Source organism: Hemitrygon akajei, chromosome 11 (assembly GCF_048418815.1).
Source record: "Hemitrygon akajei chromosome 11, sHemAka1.3, whole genome shotgun sequence".
Taxonomy (NCBI): Eukaryota; Metazoa; Chordata; class Chondrichthyes; order Myliobatiformes; family Dasyatidae; genus Hemitrygon; species Hemitrygon akajei.
In genome coordinates, this window is record NC_133134.1 from 77,077,165 (window position 1) to 77,100,743 (window position 23,579).

Below are 23,579 nucleotides of genomic sequence, written 5' to 3' on the forward strand. Positions count from 1 at the left end.
TTAAATTGCTCCTCTCACCTGTGCCCTCGAGTATTTGGTTCATTTTCCCTGAGACAAGACTGTGTGCTTTCACCCTATCAATGTCCCTCATGGTTAAGGTCACCCCTTGGTCTTCTACACTCCAAGGACTAAAGTCCCAGCCTGCACAACCTCTCTCTGTAACTCAATCCCGCTAGTTCTGGTAATATTGCTGTAAATCTTCTCTGCACCCTTCCCAGCTTAGCAACATCTTTATTGTAACCAGGTAGCCAAAACTGTACACAACAAGTGCCAACTCAATACCGAGTGATGAAGGCCAACATGCCAAGTGCCTTCTTCACTCCTCTGAGGTGGGACCACAGGATGAAACTGCACTGCAAAGGGGATCCAGGATCTTGTCTGGATTGGAGGACAGTAGGTATGGGTAGACAGAGATGCTTGCTGCAGTGAAGGAGGCTGATGGGTGACCTGATAGGGGTGTATAAGATTATTTCTTTGAGATACAGCACCAAGCAGGCCATTCAAACCACAACATTCAGCAATCCCGCATATTAACCCCAGTCTGATCACAAGACAATTCACAATGAACAATTAACCCACCATCCGGTACATCCTTGGACTATGAGGGGAAGTCAGAGCACCTGGAGGAAATGCATGTGGTAACAGGGAGAATGTACAAACTCCTTACAGGCTGCGGTGGGAATTGAACCCAGCTCACCTGTCCTGTAAAGTGTTGTGATAACAACTAAACTACCGTGCCAACCCATGAGAGGCTTTAAGAGGGAAGATGGCCAAATGTCTTTCCCCATGGTAGAGGATCATAACAACTTGTTACTACCACAGGGAAGAAGTGCAGAAGCCAGAAGACCAGCACTCAGTGATTCAGGAACAGCTTCTTCCTCTGTCATCAGATTTCTGACAGTCCATGAACACCACCTCACTATCCCTCTGTCATCAGATTTCTGACAGTCCATGAACACCACCTCACTATCCCTCTGTCATCAGATTTCTGACAGTCCATGAACAACACCTCACTATCCCTCTGTCATCAGATTTCTGACAGTCCATGAACAACACCTCACTATCCCTCTGTCATCAGATTTCTGACAGTCCATGAACAACACCTCACTATCCCTCTGTCATCAGATTTCTGACAGTCCATGAACACCACCTCACTATCCCTCTGTCATCAGATTTCTGACAGTCCATGAACACCACCTCACTATCCCTCTGTCATCAGATTTCTGACAGTCCATGAACACCTCACTATCCCTCTGTCATCAGATTTCTGACAGTCCATGAACACCACCTCACTATCCCTCTGTCATCAGATTTCTGACAGTCCATGAACACCACCTCACTATCCCTCTGTCATCAGATTTCTGACAGTCCATGAACAACACCTCACTATCCCTCTGTCATCAGATTTCTGACAGTCCATGAACAACACCTCACTATCCCTCTGTCATCAGATTTCTGACAGTCCATGAACACCACCTCACTATCCCTCTGTCATCAGATTTCTGACAGTCCATGAACACCACCTCACTATCCCTCTGTCATCAGATTTCTGACAGTCCATGAACACCTCACTATCCCTCTGTCATCAGATTTCTGACAGTCCATGAACACCACCTCACTATCCCTCTGTCATCAGATTTCTGACAGTCCATGAACACCACCTCACTATCCCTCTGTCATCAGATTTCTGACAGTCCATGAACAACCCCTCACTATCCCTGTCATCAGATTTCTGACAGTCCATGAACACCACCTCACTATCCCTCTGTCATCAGATTTCTGATAGTCCATGAACAACACCTCACTATCCCTCTGTCATCAGATTTCTGACGGTCCATGAACAACAGCTCACTATCCCTCTGTCATCAGATTTCTGACAGTCCATGAACACCACCTCACTATCCCTCTGTCATCAGATTTCTGACAGTCCCTGAACACCACCTCACTATCCCTCTGTCATCAGATTTCGGACAGTCCATGAACACCACCTCACTATCCCTCTGTCATCAGATTTCTGACAGTCCATGAACCCATGAACACCACCTCACTATCCCTCTGTCATCAGATTTCTGACAGTCCATGAACAACACCTCACTATCCCTCTGTCATCAGATTTCTGACAGTCCATGAACACCACCTCACTATCCCTCTGTCATCAGATTTCTGACAGTCCCTGAACACCACCTCACTATCCCTCTGTCATCAGATTTCTGACAGTCCATGAACACCACCTCACTATCCCTCTGTCATCAGATTTCTGACAGTCGATGAACAACACCTCACTATCCCTCTGTCATCAGATTTCTGACAGTCCATGAACCCATGAACATCACCTCACTATCCCTCTGTCATCAGATTTCTGACAGTCCATGAACAACACCTCACTATCCCTCTGTCATCAGATTTCTGACAGTCCATGAACAACCCCTCACTATCCCTCTGTCATCAGATTTCTGACAGTCCATGAACACCACCTCACTATCCCTCTGTCATCAGATTTCTGACAGTCCATGAACACCACCTCACTATCCCTCTGTCATCAGATTTCTGACAGTCCATGAACACCACCTCACTATCCCTCTGTCATCAGATTTCTGACAGTCCATGAACACCACCTCACTATCCCTCTGTCATCAGATTTCTGACAGTCCATGAACACCACCTCACTATCCCTCTGTCATCAGATTTCTGACAGTCCATGAACACCACCTCACTATCCCTCTGTCATCAGATTTCTGACAGTCCATGAACACCACCTCACTATCCCTCTGTCATCAGATTTCTGACAGTCCCTGAACACCACCTCACTATCCCTCTGTCATCAGATTTCTGACAGTCCATGAACACCACCTCACTATCCCTCTGTCATCAGATTTCTGACAGTCCATGAACACCACCTCACTATCCCTCTGTCATCAGATTTCTGACAGTCCCTGAACACCACCTCACTATCCCTCTGTCATCAGATTTCTGACAGTCCCTGAACACCACCTCACTATCCCTCTGTCATCAGATTTCTGACAGTCCATGAACACCACCTCACTATCCCTCTGTCATCAGATTTCTGACAGTCCATGAACACCACCTCACTATCCCTCTGTCATCAGATTTCTGACAGTCGATGAACAACACCTCACTATCCCTCTGTCATCAGATTTCTGACAGTCCATGAACCCATGAACACCACCTCACTATCCCTCTGTCATCAGATTTCTGACAGTCCATGAACAACACCTCACTATCCCTCTGTCATCAGATTTCTGACAGTCCCTGAACACCACCTCACTATCCCTCTGTCATCAGATTTCGGACAGTCCATGAACACCACCTCACTATCCCTCTGTCATCACATTTCTGACAGTCCATGAACCCATGAACACCACCTCACTATCCCTCTGTCATCAGATTTCTGACAGTCCATGAACCCATGAACAACACCTCACTATCCCTCTGTCATCAGATTTCTGACAGTCCATGAACACCAGCTCACTATCCCTCTGTCATCAGGTTTCTGACAGTCCATGAACCCATGAACAACACCTCACTATCCCTCTGTCATCAGATTTCTGACAGTCCATGAACAACACCTCACTATCCCTCTGTCATCAGATTTCTGACAGTCCATGAACACCACCTCACTATCCCTGTCATCAGATTTCTGACAGTCCATGAACAACACCTCACTATCCCTCTGTCATCAGATTTCTGACAGTCCATGAACACCACCTCACTATCCCTCTGTCATCAGATTTCTGACAGTCCATGAACACCACCTCACTATCCCTCTGTCATCAGATTTCTGACAGTCCATGAACAACCGCTCACTATCCCTCTGTCATCAGATTTCTGACAGTCCATGAACAACACCTCACTATCCCTCTGTCATCAGATTTCTGACAGTCCATGAACACCACCTCACTATCCCTCTGTCATCAGATTTCTGACAGTCGATGAACAACACCTCACTATCCCTCTGTCATCAGATTTCTGACAGTCCATGAACCCATGAACACCACCTCACTATCCCTCTGTCATCAGATTTCTGACAGTCCATGAACAACACCTCACTATCCCTCTGTCATCACATTTCTGACAGTCCATGAACAACACCTCACTATCCCTCTGTCATCAGATTTCTGACAGTCCATGAACACCACCTCACTATCCCTCTGTCATCAGATTTCTGACAGTCCATGAACAACACCTCACTATCACTCTTTTACACTATTTATTTATTTCTGTAACTTGAGGCAATTTTTATGTATTGCATTGTACTGCTGCCATAACACAACATGCTTCATGGCATATGTCAGTGACAGTAAACCCGATTCTAAAGGAAGGAAGTTTTTCCCACACTGGGTTGTGTTATCCGGAACTTGCTGCCAGTGGAGGTACTGGAATCACTACATTTTAGAGGCTTTTAAATAGATGAGATATTAAGATTATGGACCTAATGAGAGAAGATGCAGTTGGTTTTGATGGACAACAATGGACATGATGGGCCTGTTTCTGTGCCATCCCACTCCATCCTGATGTTGCCAGGAATTTGTTTATAAGCAGAGATTGGACAAGCTAGGACTCAAGCTCTCAGTTTTTTTAAATTAATTGATTAATTTGCATATTTATGTACCTGTTTATGCATGTATTTACCAATTTATTTATGTATTTATCTGATTATTTATTTATTACTTTGTTTCCTTTCAAGGAGGCAGGTCTCGTCACGGTTGGCAGCCCATCTAGGAGAAGGAAAACTCTGATCTCAAACCTCTGCTGCCTTGTGGCCATACACACTCCTGAGGAGGGCTTCAGGAGTAAACCGTGAGGAAATATCCGGAGCCGGAGTCCCCAAGGCAGTCCTACGTCGACTTCACTGCTGACTGACAACTCCTGCGATGCCAATGGTGCCAACCTGTATCGTCTCTGATGTTCCTTTGGATTCATCAGCTGTGGAGAGGGGGAGCCCGCTGCGTGGGGAGCAGCTCGCTCTCCATATTGTACTGCGCTGACTTCGACAGCTGGGACCCAACATCCATGGTCGACCCCGGCCAACGGAGGGCCTGACTTCCCCCCTCCTTTTTGTATTTGCACAATTTGTCAGTCTTTGTAGTTTCTCATTGATTCTATTGTACTTCTAATGTGAATGCCTGCAAGAAAATTAATCCCAGGGTAATATTTGGTGACATATACGTACTTTGGTAATAGAATTAACTTTAGACCTTGTACTTTGTTCCTTTAAGTGTAGGAGACTAAGGGGTGACTTTATAGAGGTGTATAAAATTATGACGGGCACAGATAGAGTGAATTCACTATTTTATCCAGTGATGGGGAATCAAGAACAGGGTTCAGGTGAGAGTGGAGAGATTTATTTACACACACACACTGGTGAGTACACCTTCAGGCAACCACATCCTGTAGCCCAGGGGTTCCCAACCTGGGGTGCCTGCACCCCCAGGAAGTGCGAGATGGAATTTCAGGGGGTGCAACAAAGAGTGGCTTGTGTCCTTGAGTGATGAGCCAGTGTGCCTTGAGAAGTGGTAGTAACGTTTGTCCCAAGCACACTCCAGTCTCCCGCTGCCCGAGTCAGCATTGAGGATTCTCATCACTGTTACCTGGGAAGTTACCCTTCAGAGTTGAGGAGTCTCATCAGTGTTAGCTAGAAGGTTACAACTCAGAGTTAAGAATCATCTCATAATGCCAAAATCTTTGTACATCCCGAATCAGCCATTGAGTGATGACTTCGTGTTAAAACCAAACCCGCAGACAGTAGGCAAACTATTCAATTATAAAAATTTTTAAAGCCACATTTTGATAAAAAGCAGCTGAAGTCGTTCATTCGTATTTGTCTCAATGCATTAAAGAAGTTTTTGAATTTCAAAGGTTTTTTTTCTCTTAAAAGGTTTTTTTCTTGAATCGTTGATAATTTTAAATTGTGTTAGTTGAGGAGGTATCATGGTTAACACCGAGGACTTTGAATTGTGTGATGGGAGTTCATATCTCTGGTAATCATCAGAAATAGGTGTGTAAATTCAGTAGCGAGTAGCCTAATAAGTCGCGTCGCGTCCCCGTAGCATTTCCACCTGACGATTTATCTTTGCGTAACCGCAGATATTGTCGTAATATAATATTCAAAAGCGTATTTCTCGTGATACTTTGCTATAAGCGTGTCTGGTTGAGTAAAGCGGTCATCCCTGACTTAGTCAGATAGTTTTTCTCATATTGGCTCATATTTTTCTCTTTACCCTTAACCCGTCATTAACCCTTCAGCGTGTCAAAAAGAAGGAAATGGAATGATGACTATGTGTGCTTTCGTTTCACTTGCACAACAGGAAATGATGGCTTGCAAAAACCCCAGTGCATTCTTTGTAGCGTTGTGTTTTCCAACTCAAATCTGAAGCCATCCAAGCTTCAAGAGCACTTCAAGAACAAGCATGGCGGAGCTGATGTTGAATGACATGATGTTGGGTCATTGAAAATCAAAAGAGCTCGTTTTGATTCACAAGGAACTCTTCCAAAATTAGGTTTTGTTTCTGATAAAAAACCACTACTTTTCTTTGAAAATGCTGGCTTACTTAGCTGACATTTTCACTTGTATGAATGACCTGAGTGTTTCTCTTCAAGGAAAAGGGATAAACAGTTGAATGCCTTCAAAGAAAAGTTACGTCTTTGGTGAAGGATGGAAAGAGGCAGTCTGTCAAATTTTCCTTCACTAGAAGAGATGGTTGATGATGCTGGATCCATAACTCCTGCTGTGCATGAAGAATTGTGGCTCATTTGGAAATGCTGTCAGAATCGTTTGATGGATATTTTGTTGCTGGAGACCTGAAGATTTCAGAAGAATGGATCATGAATTTATATACCTACAATTTGGAGAAAATGTCAGATGATGAAGAGCTGAAGGAAGATCTTATTGATTTGCGGACAAATCGAGCTCTTGAAATGCAATTTGAAAGCAAGACTTTGGAGGAGTTTTGGCGTGCAACACTGGATATGTTCCCAAGACTTGGTGGAAAAGCACTCCGTGTCCTCATTCCATTTGCAACAACATACTTGTGTGAATCTGGATTCAGTTCTCTTTTGTCAATCAAGACAAAATCTAGGAATCACCTGAATCCACAGGCAGACCTGCGGATCGCAGTCAGCAAGAAAGTTTCACGTTTTGACAAAATCATGAATGAGAAGCAGCAGCAAAGAAGTCATTGAATTTTATGTTCACAAATGAGATTGATTTTACTGTTTACAATTTTTTCTGAATAAATTACAATCTAATTGCTCAATTTATATTTGTATTTTATGCACTGAGTTAAAAGCTTTTTTTTTTAAGTTCAATTTGTTCACCCGGAGTATTGTATGTGGTTCAAAAATTCTTCATCTTCAAATGTGATATTACTTTTGTAGGGGGTGCGAACATTAATCAAACATTTCCTAGGGGTGTGGGGCATAGAAAAGGTTGGGAACCACTGCGGTCGTCCCATCTCACAAGAGCGACAAGGATGCTTGGCACGCTGGCCTTCAGCGGTCAGGAGTTGGGATGTCGTGACTGCACTTGGGAGAGTCGTACACAGATTTGGTCACAGGATGTCATTAAGCTGGAAAGTGTGCAGAGGAGATGGAAAGTAAATTTATTATCAAAGTACGTATACACTACACTGAGATTCATTTACTTGCTGGCGTTCACAGTAGAACAAAGAACTATAGAATCAATGAAAACCCACACACAACAGAATTTACGAGGATATTACCAACGCAAAGGTTTGAGTTTAGGGAGAGGTTGGACTTTACTCCTCTATGAATGATCTTACAGAGGTCATGAGGGGTATGGATAGGGAGACGCACTCAGTCTTTTTTCCTAGGGTAATGGAACCAAATGGCAAAGGGCACAGGTTTGAGTTAAAAGATGAAAGATTTTAAAGGGGACCTGAGGGGCAACTCCTTCACCCAGAGGGCAGATTGTGTAAGTAACGAGCTGGATGAGCAGGTTCATTCAACCTTTCCTATCCGTGTACCTGTCCAAGTGTTGATTAAATGTTGTTAGAGGGGTATGGGCCAAGCACAGGAAAATGGGACTAGCTTGGATGGGAATCTTGTCTGGATGGGTTGAGTTGGGCCATAGGCCCTGTTTCTGTGCTGGGAGTCATGGCTGCTGGGTCAAAAGGTCTGTTTCCATTCTGTATGACACCACATCTATTGAAAACGCAATCCTGTTTCACCTCGTCATGGGATCCATCTAAAGTCAACAAGCAACCTCAGATGGTGGATTCATCCACTTCTCCTCAAGATATCCTGAGTGCCACATCTGGCTCCCTCCCCAGATGTGCGCACACAACCAACAGTGCTAGAGGGAGGTGGAAGTGTGTTCCGGGCACCTCAGTGAGCGAGGCATCTGAAAACGCTAAGGACTTCCCTCCAACCCTCGCTATCTTGGCTTGTTCATCCCCACAAAAACCCCACTCACCTCCCTTCCCCAGCCCCTCTCATCCAATCAAACGCACCCAGTGAGTCACATGGTGGTTACCTGGCGAGCATTCACCATAGGGTCAGGCGGAAGAGGCATTGTAGGTGGAGCAGATCTTGAGGGTGGTTGAGGGACAGGCTGTGAGGAGGGAAAGAGAAATAACACTAAAGCACACGGACAGGGGAAAAAACTAGAAAAGACTGCCTCATGGAGGACTTGGTTAGACAAGCAACATTAATGATCTTACACAATCAATGGCAGGTGAGGGAAAGACAAGCAAATAGAAGCAAGCGGACACTTATCGCCCCCTTAAGAGGGTGTGGGAAGTGACCCATCATCTCCGGCCACAGTCCATGTGGGGCGAGGACTCCCATTGTGCTGTTGGGGAGAGATCTCTGGGATTCAGACCCGGAGATGGTGAAGGAACTGCTGATGTATTTCCCAGTCGGGATGGTGGGGGGTGGGGGGGAACCTGTAGGTGGTGGCGTACCCCTTGGCGGGAGAGGTGGCGGGTTCAGGAGTAGCAGTCAGAGTATGCCGGGAGAGAAACACAGTGTGTTTAGTAGACGGTGAACACTACACCCACTGTGGTGGAGGGAGGGAATAACTGGGGTGGGTGGGGGGGGGGGGGGGTTGGGTTTTGCCAGATGCTGATCAAGTTGGTTGTTTTGTACCAGATAGTGTCAAGATTCCTGAGAGCTTGGAACCACACTCACCCAGGAAACTGGGGAATGTCCCATCACACTCCTGACCTGTGCCTTGTAGATGGGAGGGGAGGGGGTAATGTGGCGGATTCTATCCCCCACCTTAGTCTATCTTCCTCCCCCTTCCCTTCCAGTCCTGATGAAGGGTTTCGGCCTGAATTGTTGACTGTTTATTTATTTCCATAGATGCTGCCTAACCTGCTGAGTTCCTCCAACATTGTGTGTGTTGCTCTGGATTTCCAGCATCTGCAGAATTTCTTGTGTTTATAATGTGGCAGATGTTGAGTGCATGGACTAGCTCCACCCAGGGAAGTGGGGAGAGTTGCTTCACACTCCTGATCTGTGCCTTGTAGATGGGGAGAGGTAATGTGGTGGATGTTGAGTGCATGGACTAGCTCCACCCAGGGAAGTGGGGAGAGTTGCTTCACACTCCTGATCTGTGCCTTGTAGATGGGGAGAGGTAATGTGGTGGATGTTGAGTGTATGGACCAACTCCACCCAGGGAAGTGGGGAGAGTTGCTTCACACTCCTGATCTGTGCCTTGTAGATGGGGAGAGGTAATGTGGTGGATGTTGAGTGTATGGACTAACTCCACCCAGGGAAGTGGGGAGAGTTGCTTCACACTCCTGATCTGTGCCTTGTAGATGGGGAGAGGTAATGTGGTGGATGTTGAGTGTATGGACTAACTCCACCCAGGGAAGTGGGGAGAGTTGCTTCACACTCCTGATCTGTGCCTTGTAGATGGGGAGAGGTAATGTGGTGGATGTTGAGTGTATGGACTAACTCCACCCAGGGGATTGGAGAGTGTCCTGTCACAATGCTGACCTGTGGCTTGTAGACAGGGGAGAGATCTTGGGGTGTCAGGTGAGTTACTCACCCATGGCATCTGTTCTTGAGCCATTAGCTGGACTTGGAGTTGGAGGGAACACGTGGATGCTCTCATTCCTTGTCAGGACTGTGTGGGACCTGGGGGTGGTGGGGGTTGATGTTCACCTGCAGTACTACCTCAGTGGGATAGATCGCTTTTAGGCAGATAGGGCCACCCTGACACCCAAATGTCCTCATTCACATCGAGACAAACCAACTAATAAGCAACCTTCCAATAAAGATTAACTTTATTTGTCACCTACGTTGAAAGCTACAGTGAAATGCTTCATGTGCGTCATTTCAAATCAGCAAGGATGTGCTGGGGGCAGCCTACAAGTGTCACCACGTTTCTGGTACCAACATAGCATCACTAACTCTAATTGTACGTCTTTGGACTGTGGGAGAAAACCAGAGCGCCCAGCGGAAACCCACACGGTCACGAGGAAAATGTAGCAACTCCTTACAGACGGCGGCAGGAAATTGACCCCAATCGTGAGCTGTGTAAAGCAATTGCGCTAACGGCCACGGCGTCGTGCCGCCTTACCTTGACCGTAAGGGCTGGCCTCAGTTCTGTCTGTATTCGGTCAGGAGGTTCATACCGCATTCGGGCCACAGGAGGCGCCCAACTCCCATTTTCCACTCTGGAATCCCTGGAATAAGGGAAGGCAAAGGTCAAAGCGAATGTAACAGCAGGGTTCAAATCAAAAACTAATAAAAATGCAATCGAAAGCACTTCGATTGTACCAAACGAGGACAGGAAGTATAAAAGAGTACAGCACAGTACAGCCCTTTCACTCCACGATGTGCCGACCCTTCAACCTACTGTAAAATCACGATAACCCTTCCCTCCAACATAACCATTTTGCTTTCATCCATGTGAATATCTGAGACTTTTAAACGTCCCTAATGTACAGTACCTGCATCTACTACCAATTCTAGAAGGGCATTCCATGCTCCCACCACTCTGCGTCAAAAAAAACCTACCTCTGACATACCCCCCTCTTAAAATTCTGCCCTCTCATACGAGCCATTTCTGCCCTGGGAAAACAGTGCTGGCTGTCCACACTACTAATGCCTCTTATCTTATACACCTCCAACAAGTCACCTCTGATCCTCCTTCACTCCAAAAGCTCTAGCTCACTCAATCTATCCTCATAAGACTCCAATCCAGGCAGCATCCTGGTAAATCTCCTCTGCACCCTCTCTAATCCAGGCAGCATCCTGGTAAATCTCCTCTGCACCCTCTCTAATCCGGGCAGCATCCTGGTAAATCTCCTCTGCACCCTCTCTAATCCGGGCAGCATCCTGGTAAATCTCCTCTGCACCCTCTCTAATCCAGGCAGCATCCTGGTAAATCTCCTCTGCACCCTCTCTAATCCAGGCAGCATCCTGGTAAATCTCCTCTGTACCCTCTCTAATCCAGGCAGCATCCTGGTAAATCTCCTCTGCACCCTCTCTAATCCGGGCAGCATCCTGGTAAATCTCCTCTGCACCCTCTCTAATCCGGGCAGCATCCTGGTAAATCTCCTCTGTACCCTCTCTAATCCGGGCAGCATCCTGGTAAATCTCCTCTGCACCCTCTCTAATCCAGGCAGCATCCTGGTAAATCTCCTCTGCACCCTCTCTAATCCAGGCAGCATCCTGGTGAATCTCCTCAGCACCCTCTCTAATCCAGGCAGCATCCTGGTAAATCTCCTCTGTACCCTCTCTAATCCGGGCAGCATCCTGGTAAATCTCCTCTGTACCCTCTCTAATCCAGGCAGCATCCTGGTAAATCTCCTCTGCACCCTCTCTAATCCAGGCAGCATCCTGGTAAATCTCCTCTGCACCCTCTCTAATCCAGGCAGCATCCTGGTAAATCTCTTTCTTTCTTTTTCCATCTTTTTATTATCATTATTAATAACAACAAAATAAAACTGGTACATAGATAATGGGATTACAAACATACATATTTCAACTAACTATAAAAGATTACAAGAACAATGATTACAGTATAAATGAGTATTCCCACATCATAAATGATACAATATACAAACAGACAAGGCAAACCTAAGTGTATCATAATATAAAATAAAAAGAAATAAGAAAAAGGAAAAAAGAAAAAAATCATTATGCAAAAAAAAAAACTAATCTAAAAATCTAATAACTAATAGAAGAAAAAAAAACAAAAAAGAGAAAAAAAAGAAAAAATAAAAAAGAGGGGAAAAAAAGGGCTGGTAAATCTCCTCTGCACCCTCTCTAATCCAGGCAGCATCCTGGTAAATCTCCTCTGCACCCTCTCTAATCCAGGCAGCATCCTGGTAAATCTCCTCTGCACCCTCTCTAATCCAGGCAGCATCCTGGTAAATCTCCTCTGCACCCTCTCTAATCCGGGCAGCATCCTGGTAAATCTCCTCTGCACCCTCTCTAATCCAGGCAGCATCCTGGTAAATCTCCTCTGCACCCTCTCTAATCCAGGCAGCATCCTGGTAAATCTCCTCTGTACCCTCTCTAATCCAGGCAGCATCCTGGTAAATCACCTCTGCACCCTCTCTAATCCGGGCAGCATCCTGGTAAATCTCCTCTGCACCCTCTCTAATCCAGGCAGCATCCTGGTAAATCTCCTCTGCACCCTCTCTAATCCAGGCAGCATCCTGGTAAATCTCCTCTGCACCCTCTCTAATCCAGGCAGCATCCTGGTAAATCTCCTCTGCACCCTCTCTAATCCAGGCAGCATCCTGGTAAATCTCCTCTGCACCCTCTCTAAAGCTTGCACACACTTCCTATAATGAGGCAACCAGAACTGAACACAGTACTCCAAGTTTGGTCCACTCCTACTGGGGCATCACCTACATTGGTCCATCACCCCTACTGGGGCATAAACCACCAACAGCAGCTCAACAGAATCCTGGCTCGTTCAATGTTTCCTCATAAGTTGGGATGTCACTTCATAAAACTTGGCTCAAACCACACTTGGAGTATTGTCTTTAGTTCTGGTTGCCGTAAGTTGTGTTCGCAGTGAAGAGGGTGTAGAGGAAGTTCACCAGGATGCTTGGATTGGAGAACTTTAGTTACAGGGAGAGATCTGATGGCCTGGGCTCAATTTCCCTGGAGTGAAAGAGGCTGAGGGGTGACCTGACAGCGATAGGAGAGGCATACGTAGGAGTGGGTGGGCAGATTCTGCTCTCCTTGGTGGGAAGGGCATTAAAAACAAGGTGGTGTGGCTTTAAGGAGAGAGGGAGAAGATCTAAAGGGGATCTGAGGGGTGAATGTTTCACACGAAGAATCAGGTTGTTGTCATGACAACAACCTTCCCTCAATGTCAACAGAAGAGCTGATCATTGACTTCAGAAAGTGGGGCTGTGCACGTGCTCCTCCCCACATCAACAATGTTGAGATTGTGAGGTCGAGAGCTTCAAGGTCTTAGGGCTGAACATCACCAGCCACATTGATGTCACAGCCAAGAGAGCTCACCAACGCCTCCACTTCCTCAGGAAGCTAAAGAAACTCAGCACGTCCCTGTCAATCCTTACAAATTATTAAATCGATTGACAATAAACAGAATTCCGTCTGGACGCATCATGGCTTGGGTCGACATCTGTTCTGCCATTAACACGAGAATCTGCAGAGAGTTGCGGACACAGCTTGGTACATCACAGGAACCAGACCCTCTCCGTGTCTACACTTCACTCTGCCTCAGTAAAGCAATCAGAGAGCCCACCCACTCTCCTCTCCTCGCTACCATCAGCCAGAAGATGCGAGAGGTACCAAAGTCTGAAAGCACGTCCCACCAGGCTCTAGGACAGCTCAGCTTCTGTCCACTGTTATTATATTGTTAAACGGACCTCTTGTATGATAAGATAGACTCCTGGCCTCACAATCTACCTCATTTACCTGCACTGCACTTTCTCTGCAGTTTTTACACTTTATTCTGCATTGTTACACACTGTTATTGTTTTACCTCGTTCTACCTCAACGCACTGTGTAATGATCTGACCTACAAGACAAGCTTTTCACTGCACACATGACAGATACCTTTTAAGTATCTCTCTAAGTGTCTCTTAAAGTGTAGAATAATACATTCTAAATGCAGACAAACAGGGATGGGAGATACGGTCAGTATGAACAAGGTGGGCCGAAGGGCCTGTTTCTGTACTGTACAATGCTGAGGCTCCACAAATACCGCCCACATGGGTATGCTGAAGGGCTTGGAAAACGTTTTTCCACTGGAAGGCGGGATTTATCGCCCATCCTGTGGTCTAAATCTGGCTGGGCCGTGGAAGGTGGTCTTTGAGAATCAATAGTGAACTTGCAAATTGGACTGACAACCCAGATATACTAACTAGTTGCATCACAGCCTGCTATGGAAACACCACTGCCCTTAAACAGAAAATCCTACAAAAAGTAGTGGACGTGGTCCAGTCCATTGCAGGTCAAGCCCTCCCCACCATTGAGCACATCGACATGGAGCGTTATCACAGGAGGGCAGCAACCATCATCATCAGGGACCCCCACCACCCAGGCCACGCTCTCTTCCCACTGCTACCATCAGGAACCCCCACCTCCCAGGCCACGCTCTTTTCTCACTGCTGCCATCAGGAACCCCCACCTCCCAGACCACGCTCTCTTCTCACTGCTACCATCAGGGACCCCCACCTCCCAGACCACACTCTCTTCTCACTGCTACCATCAGGAACCCCCACCTCCCAGGCCACGCTCTTTTCTCACTGCTGCCATCAGGAACCCCCACCTCCCAGACCACGCTCTCTTCTCACTGCTGCCATCAGGAACCCCCACCTCCCAGACCACGCTCTCTTCTCACTGCTGCCATCAGGAACCCCCACCTCCCAGACCACGCTCTCTTCTCACTGCTACCATCAGGAACCCCCACCTCCCAGGCCACGCTCTCTTCTCACTGCTACCATCAGGGACCCCCACCTCCCAGACCACACTCTCTTCTCACTGCTACCATCAGGAACCCCCACCTCCCAGGCCACGCTCTCTTCTCACTGCTACCATCAGGGACCCCCACCTCCCAGACCACACTCTCTTCTCACTGCTACCATCAGGGACCCCCACCTCCCAGACCACACTCTCTTCTCACTGCTGCCATCAGGAACCCCCACCTCCCAGGCCAGGCTCTCTTCTCACTGCTACCATCAGGAACCCTCACCTCCCAGGCCACACTCTCTTCTCACTGCTACCATCAGGAACCCCCACCTCCCAGGCCACGCTCTCTTCTCACTGCTACCATCAGGAACCCCCATCTCCCAGACCACGCTCTCTTCTCACTGCTACCATCAGGAACCCCCACCTCCCAGGCCAGGCTCTCTTCTCACTGCTACCATCAGGAACCCCCATCTCCCAGACCACGCTCTCTTCTCACTGCTACCATCAGGAACCCCCACCTCCCAGACCACGCTCTCTTCTCACTGCTACCATCAGGAACCCCCACCTCCCAGGCCACGCTCTCTTCTCACTGCTACCATCAGGGACCCCCACCACCCAGGCCATGCTCTTTTCTCACTGCTGCCATCAGGAAGGAGGTACAGGAGCCTCAGGACCCACACCACCAGGTTCAGGAGCAGTTATTACCCCTCAGCCATCAGGCTCAAGAACCAATGGGGATAACTTCACTCACCCCATCACTGAACTGTTCCCATAACCTATGGACTCACTTTCAAGGACTCTTCACCTCATGTTCTTGATATTTATTGTTTACTTATTTATTATTATTTTTCTTTTGTATTTGCACAGAGGTTCTGTGTCTGTCTGTTGGCGTGGTCCTTCATTGATTCTATTATGTTTTGGATCTACTGAGTGTGGAAGAAAATGACTATCAGGGGTGTATATGGTTACACATACAGCACTGTGCAAAAGCCTGAAGCACATAACTAGGGGGCCTAAGGACTTTACACAGTGCTGCATTTGTCAACATGGAGCAGAGGGCAAGTTTGCAAATCTGGCGGGAGCAAAGGGTTCTGGAAATGGCGAGGGTGGAGTGTCGTGGAAAGGGGTGCGGGACACTGGGAAACCCACAGGGAGACAAGCTCACATCCATCCTCAGTCACTCTCGCACTCGATCACTCACTTGCCCTCACACTCCCTCACACACACACCCGCCCCTTGCTCTCCCTTGCCCGCACTCACTCGCTCGCATTCCCCCATACAGTGTCTGAGGTCAGGACCGAACCCCGGCTCTCTGGAAGCTGAAAGACACCAGCTCTGCCCACTGCGTCACTGGGAAGTGGAGTGAAGAGAATCAGGAGGAGAGGGGAAGCATTTCTGCACACGAGGAGCTGGCAACCAGCATAAGCTTCCTCAGAAAGAAGAGTGCCCCGAGGGAAGAACGTGGGGTCAGGAAGGTTAAATGCAGAGCTCACTCAATCAGGCGACAAAGAATTGGCTCAATTTCCCTTCCTTCCGTCACCTGCGCCAGCTCAGCAGGCAGGAAGTGATGTCACACGCCTGAGTGGAGTGACGGCGCCCTGCAATGCCTGTTAGCAGAAGGCAGATTGCCCAGATCACAAACCTTACCTTTCAAGATTCAAGTTTGTTCAGTGTCATTTCCAGCACACGAGTGTAAAGGAGAATAAAATAAATGTCTCTCCGGATCCAATGCAGCATTAAAAATAAAGTGACAGGCATGACGAACATACTTTTAAAACACAATAAATAAAATATAAAAGCAATCCTATTAAACAGTGTACAAGTCACTGCTGCATACACTGGCTGTATACACATTATTATCTCATATACATAGACTGATAAAGTGATAGCAGCTGCAGGAGTATCTGTACATGAGGTGACTGACAGAAAATGATGAAATGACGGGAGAAAACTCAAAAACCATTGTTCTTTCCGGGAGCTGTGACACAAGAACTTGGAGTCACATTCTGCTGAATCAAAGTCATTCCACGCTCCCAGGGCAGGGTCGTCAGATGGTGAATGCATTAGCGTGAAGGTGGATACAGGGCCATAGGAAAAGAGTGGGGTGGCGGGATTAGTTTTAGGTTTTTCACAGGGCTGTGGAGAGAGGGGACAGTGGGATTAGTGTGGGGACTGATACAGTGCTGTGGAGAGAGGGGACAGTGGGATTAGATTGGGAACTGATACGGGACTGTGGAGAGAGGGGACAGTGGGATTAGTGTGGGGACTGATACGGGACTGTGGGGACAGAGGGACAGTGGGATTAGTGTGGGGACTGATACAGTGCTGTGGAGAGAGGGGACAGTGGGATTAGATTGGGAACTGATACGGGACTGTGGGGAGAGAGGGACAGTGAGATTAGTGTGGGGACTGATACGGGACTGTGGGGAGAGAGGGACAGTGGGATTAGTCTGGGGACTGATACAGTGCTGTGGAGAGAGGGGACAGTGGGATTAGATTGGGAACTGATACAGGACTGTGTGGAGAGAGGGGACAGTGGGATTAGATTGGGAACTGATACAGGACTGTGGGGAGAGAGGGACAGTGGGATTAGTTTTGGGACTGATACAGGACTGTGGAGAGAGAGGGGGACAGTGGGATTGGTTGGGGACTGATACAGGACTGTGGGGAGAGAGGGGGACAGTGGGATTGGTTGGGGACTGATACAGGACTGTGGAGAGAGAGGGACAGTGGGATTGGTTGGGGACTGATACAGGTCTGTGGGGAGAGAGGGACAGTGGGATTAGTGTGAGGACTGATACAGGACTGTGTGGAGAGAGGGACAGTGGGATTAGTTTGGGGACTGATACAGGACTGTGGGGAGAGAGTGGGACAGTGGGATTAGTATGGGGACTGATATGGGGCTGTGGGGAGAGAGGGGGGCAGTGGGATTGGTTTGGGGACTGATACGGGGCTGTGGGGAGAGAGAGGGGCAGGTGAAGGTGGATACAGGGCCATAGGAAAAGAGTGGGGTGGCGGGATTAGTTTTAGGTCTTTCACAGGGCTGTGGAGAGAGAGGACAGTGGGATTAGTGTGGGGACTGATACAGGACTGTGGGGGGAGAGGGACAGTGGGATTAGTTTGGGGACTGATACAGTGCTGTGGAGAGAGAGGACAGTGGGATTAGTGTGGGGACTGATACAGGGCTGTGGGGAGAGTGTGGGACAGTGGGATTAGTGTGGGGACTGATACAGTGCTGTGGAGAGAGGGGACAGTGGGATTAGTGTGGAGACTGATACGGGACTGTGGGGGGAGAGGGACAGTGGGATTAGTCTGGGGACTGATACAGTGCTGTGGAGAGAGGGGACAGTGGGATTAGATTGGGAACTGATACGGGACTGTGGAGAGAGAGGGACAGTGGGATTAGTGTGGGGACTGATACGGGACTGTGGGGACAGAGGGACAGTGGGATTAGTTTGGGGACTGATACAGTGCTGTGGAGAGAGGGGACAGTGGGATTAGATTGGGAACTGATACGGGACTGTGGAGAGAGAGGGACAGTGGGATTAGTGTGGGGACTGATACGGGACTGTGGGGACAGAGGGACAGTGGGATTAGTCTGGGGACTGATACAGTGCTGTGGAGAGAGGGGACAGTGGGATTAGATTGGGAACTGATACGGGACTGTGGGGACAGAGGGACAGTGGGATTAGTCTGGGGACTGATACAGTGCTGTGGAGAGAGGGGACAGTGGGATTAGATTGGGAACTGATACGGGACTGTGGGAAGAGGGGGACAGTGGGATTAGTGTGGGGATTGATACAGGACTGTGGAGAGAGGGGGTCAGTGGGATTAGATTGGGAACTGATACGGGACTGTGGGAAGAGAGGGGGACAGTGGGATTAGTGTGGGGATTGATACAGGACTGTGGAGAGAGGGGGTCAGTGGGATTAGATTGGGAACTGATACGGGACTGTGGGGAGAGAGGGACAGTGGGATTAGTTTGGGGACTGATACAGGACTGTGGGAAGAGAGGGGGACAGTGGGATTAGTTTGGGGACTGATACAGGACTGTGGGGAGAGAGGGGAACAGTGGGATTAGTTTTGGGACTGATACAGGACTGTGGAGAGAGAGGGGGACAGTGGGATTGGTTGGGGACTGATACAGGACTGTGGGGAGAGGGGGACAGTGGGATTGGTTGGGGACTGATACAGGACCGTGGGGAAAGAGTGGGACAGTGGGATTAGTTTGGGGACTGATGCAGGACTGTGGGGAGAGAGGGACAGTGGGATTAGTTTTGGGACTGATACAGGACTGTGGGGAGAGAGGGACAGTGGGATTAGTTTGGGGACTGATACGGGGCTGTGGGGAGAGAGGGGGGCAGTGGGATTGGTTTGGGGACTGATACAGGACTGTGGTAATGGGATTCGTATCAGGATTGATTCGGGGCTATGGGGAAACAGTATGGTTTCCAGAGGAGGCAGTCAGCATCATCACTCGCAGACACCCCTCCCCGGTCACCGTTCGTCCACACCGCCTCACCTGTGCCGCTGTGGACGTCTGCGTAGTTTCTGAAGCTTGCTCCGCACCACATCTCTTTTCAGATAACACAGGAGGCCAACGACGATGGCAAACAGGAGGATTAGGACTAAAGCCACCACAACGGCATGGCTCTCTGTGGTGAAGAGTGGAAAATCCATACATTCGTCACGTCAGAACATTCACCTGTCACCACTGAACACAACCTGCCTTCCCCTTCCCCTCTCCCGCTCACACCCCTTCGATTTATATCTGCCTCCATTTACAGAGCCGACTGGGCTCAGTCAGTACGGGGGGGAAGAAATTTTCCACATGGAGGGGGTGGTCGGACTGTTTTCCCAGTCGGTAAGGATAGGCGACAACACCCCCACTACAATTATTCTAAACACTGGTGTTCCACAAGCACGTCCTCAGTCCCAACTCCACTTGCGACTCCATGGCTACGTTCTGCTCTTAGTCCATCGAAGAGTTTTCAAACGATACTACCATAGTGGGATGTATCTCAAATAATGACAGGTCAAACTACAGGAAGGAGATAGAGAGATTATTAACGGTGTCCAGACAACAACCTTTCTCTTAACGTCAGCAAAACTACAGAGCTGGTCATTGACTTCTGGGAGGATGGGGGTGGGGTGGTTCACGTGTTCCTGTCTACATCAATGGTGCGGAGGTTGAGAGGGCGGAGAGCTTCAAGTTCCGAGGAGTGAACATCACCAATATCCTGTCCCGGTCCAACCTCAGCCAGGAAAGCCCGCCAGTATCTCTACTCCCTCAGGAGGCTAGAGAAATCCAGCAGGTCCCCATCGACCCGCACAGATACACCCCAGAACGCATCCTAGCCAATTGCATCATGGCTTGGTAAGGCAACAGCTCTGCCTGAGGTCACAAGAAACTACAGGGAGTTGTGGACACACCTCAGCACGTCACAGAAACCAGCCTGGACTCCGTCTGCACTTCTCGTTGCCTCAGGAAAGCAGTTAGTATCATCAAATACCCCCACCCATCCTGGAAATTCTGTTTTACCCAGTCCTATTGGACAAAAGATACAAAAAACCTGAAAGCACACACCGCTAGGCTCAATGGCAGCTTCTGTTGTTACAAGACTATCGAACCGCTCCCTTGTACTATCAGGTAGATTTTTGACCTCACAGCCTACCTTGTCATGACCCTGCACATTTCCATCAACCATTCGGTTCTTGAACCAACGGGCACAACCCCAATCGCTACCTCAGTGTAACAACACCGCGACCACTTTGCATTAGAGTGTAGATTTTTTCATGGCGCTCAATCCAGCGAGTCTGAGGCGGATTTTGGGAAGGCAAACCAGAGTGGGTCTGGAACACCGCAGTAGCGTGGCATTTAGCACGATGTTATTAAAACTTGGGGCAGAGTTCAGAGTTCAGTTCCACCGCCATCGGGAAGGAGAAGGCATTTGGCACACTGGCGCACGTAAAGGTTGGGGTGTGATGTTACAGTTGTATAAGACGATTGGAGGCTGCATCTGGAGTAAAATTGTCCTGCTCACCCCGTGATAGAAAATACATCATTCAGCTGGAAGGACAGCAGACAAGGATCTACGAGGATGTTGCCAGAACTCAGACTGAGTTACAGGGAAGGTTTGAGCAGGCTGGGAATGGAGTGCAGGAATCTGGGGAGAGTGACTAATAGAGGGTATAAAATCTCGAGATAGGGTGAATGCACACAATCTTTTCCCCAGGCTTGGGGAATCAAGAACTAGAGCCCACAGGTTGAAGGTGAGAGGGGAGAGGTTTAATAGGAACCTGAGAGACAACTTCTTCACCCAGAAGGTGGTCGGTAGATGGAACAAGCTGCCAGAGGAAATGGTTGTGGTGGGTACATTAACAACATTTAAAATACACTTAGGGATGATCTAGAGGGCAAATGCAGGCACTGGGACTAGCTTGAATTGACATGATGGGCCGAATGGCTGTTTGTGGGTTGGGCTGTATCCCACGTTAGATTGTATCACAGGCTTTCACCTACCTTGTGCCACCTGCACAGGCCCACTGTCGATGCTCCCTCCGTACCCTGCACTTGAACAGAGGGGTGGTGCCCACCCTGCATCGCAGTGACAGTTGTCGTTGCTGTTGCAGACCTGAGGAGGAGGAGGAGAGGAAGATCCCAGTGAGAGCAGGGGAGCCCTGGTACTGATCCTAGTCAATGAGGGCAGTTTCGCCACACCTCTCTTGCTTCCGGGGTCCAGAGTCCCTCCCACTGGAGGCTCCCAAGGTCATAGAAACATTGAAAATCTACAGCACAATACAGGCCCTTCAGCAGCACTTAATTCCACAGGTCAAGTCCAATGCAGGCGTGGACAGTGGAGTGAATGGGAAGGGGTGGGGTCCCATTGGGAGTGTGGACGGTGGGAGTGAATGGGAAGGGGTGGGGTCCCATTGGGAGTGTGGACGGTGGGAGTGAATGGGAAGGGGTGGGGTCCCATTGGGAGTGTAGACGGTGGGAGTGAATGGGAAGGGTGGGGTCCCATTGGGAGTGTAGATGGTGGGAGGAATGGGAAGGGGTGGGTCCCATTGGGAGTGTGGACGGTGGGAGTGAATGGGAAGGGGTGTGGTCCCATTGGGAGTGTGGACGGTGGGAGTGAATGGGAAGGGGTGGGGTCCCATTGGGAGTGTGGACGGTGGGAGTGAATGGGAAGGGGTGGGGTCCCATTGGGAGTGTGGAGGGTGGGAGTGAATGGGAAGGGGTAGGGTCCCATTGGGAGTGTGGACGGTGGGAGTGAATGGGAAGGGGTGGGGTCCCATTGGGAGTGTGGACGGTGGGAGTGAATGGGAAGGGGTGCGGTACATTGGGAGTGTGGACGGTGGGAGTGAAGGGGAAGGGGTTGGGTCCCATTGGGAGTGTGGACGGTGGGAGTGAATGGGAAGGGGATGGGTCCATTGGGAGTGTGGACAGTGGGAGTGAATGGGAAGGGGTGGGGTCCATTGGGAGTGTGGACAGTGGGAGTGTGGACGGTGGGAGTGAATGGGAAGGGGTGGGGTCCATTGGGAGTGTGGACGGTGGGAGTGAATGGGAAGGGATGGGGTCCATTGGGAGTGTGGACGGTGGGAGTGAATGGGAAGGGGAGGGATTCCATTGGGAGTGTGGATGGTGGGAGTGAATGGGAAGGGGTGGAGTCCCATTGGGAGTGTGGACGGTGGGAGTGAATGGGAAGGGGTGGGGTCCCATTGTGAGTGTGGACGGTGGGAGTGAATGGGAAGGGGAGAGATTCCATTGGGAGTGTGGACGGTTGGAGTGAATGGGAAGGGGTGGGGTCCATTGGGAGTGTGGACGGTGGGAGTGTGGACGGTGGGAGTGAATGGGAAGGGGTGGGGTCCATTGGGAGTGTGGACGGTGGGAGTGAATGGGAAGGGGTGGGGTCCATTGGGAGTGTGGACGGTGGGAGTGAATGGGAAGGGATGGGGTCCATTGGGAGTGTGGACGGTGGGAGTGAATGGGAAGGGGTGGGGTCCCATTGGGAGTGTGGATGGTGAGAGTGAATGGGAAGGGGAGGGGTCCATTGGGAGTGTAGACAGTGGGAGTGAATGGGAAGGGGTGGGGTCCATTGGGAGTGTGGATGGTGGGAGTGAATGGGAAGGGGTGGGGTCCCATTGGGAGTGTGGACAGTGGGAGTGAATGGGAAGTGGAGGGATTCCATTGGGAGTGTGGACGGTGGGAGTGAATGGGAATGGGAGGGGTCCATTGGGAGTGTAGACAGTGGGAGTGAATGGGAAGGGGTGGGGTCCATTGGGAGTGTGGATGGTGGGAGTGAATGGGAAGGGGTGGGGTCCCATTGGGAGTGTGGACAGTGGGAGTGAATGGGAAGGGATGGGGCCCATTGGGAGTGTGGACGGTGGGAGTGAATGGGAAGGGGTAGGGTCCCATTGGGAATGTGGACGGTGGGAGTGAATGGGAAGTGGTGGGGTCCATTGGGAGTGTGGATGGTGTGTGTGAACGGGAAGGGGTGGGGTCCATTGGGAGTGTGGACGGGGGAGTGAATGGGAAGGGGTGGGGTCCATTGGGAGTGAATGGGAAGGGGTGAGATCCATTGGGAGTGTGGACGGTGGGATTGAATGGGAAGTGGTGGGGTCCCATTGGGAGTGTGGACGGTGGGAGTGAATGGGAAGGGGTGGGGTCCATTGGGAGTGTGGAC

The 23,579-nt window shown here is 49.3% G+C and overlaps 1 protein-coding gene across 2 annotated transcripts in view; it reads right to left on the minus strand.

The window, feature by feature from the left end:
* adam15 (ADAM metallopeptidase domain 15) overlaps positions 1 to 23,579 on the minus strand; it is an 81,453-nt gene that overhangs the window by 9,965 nt on the left and 47,909 nt on the right. The window contains exons 18-21 of one of the 2 annotated variants that reach the window (XM_073061184.1): positions 21,416 to 21,527; positions 19,415 to 19,547; positions 10,568 to 10,673; positions 8,513 to 8,590 (exon numbers count right to left, since the gene is read on the minus strand). In XM_073061184.1, coding sequence (XP_072917285.1) covers positions 8,513 to 8,590; positions 10,568 to 10,673; positions 19,415 to 19,547; positions 21,416 to 21,527 — 429 coding nt within the window. The remainder of the gene's footprint in view (positions 1 to 8,512; positions 8,591 to 10,567; positions 10,674 to 19,414; positions 19,548 to 21,415; positions 21,528 to 23,579) is intronic. The other variant, XM_073061185.1, reaches the window with a different exon arrangement.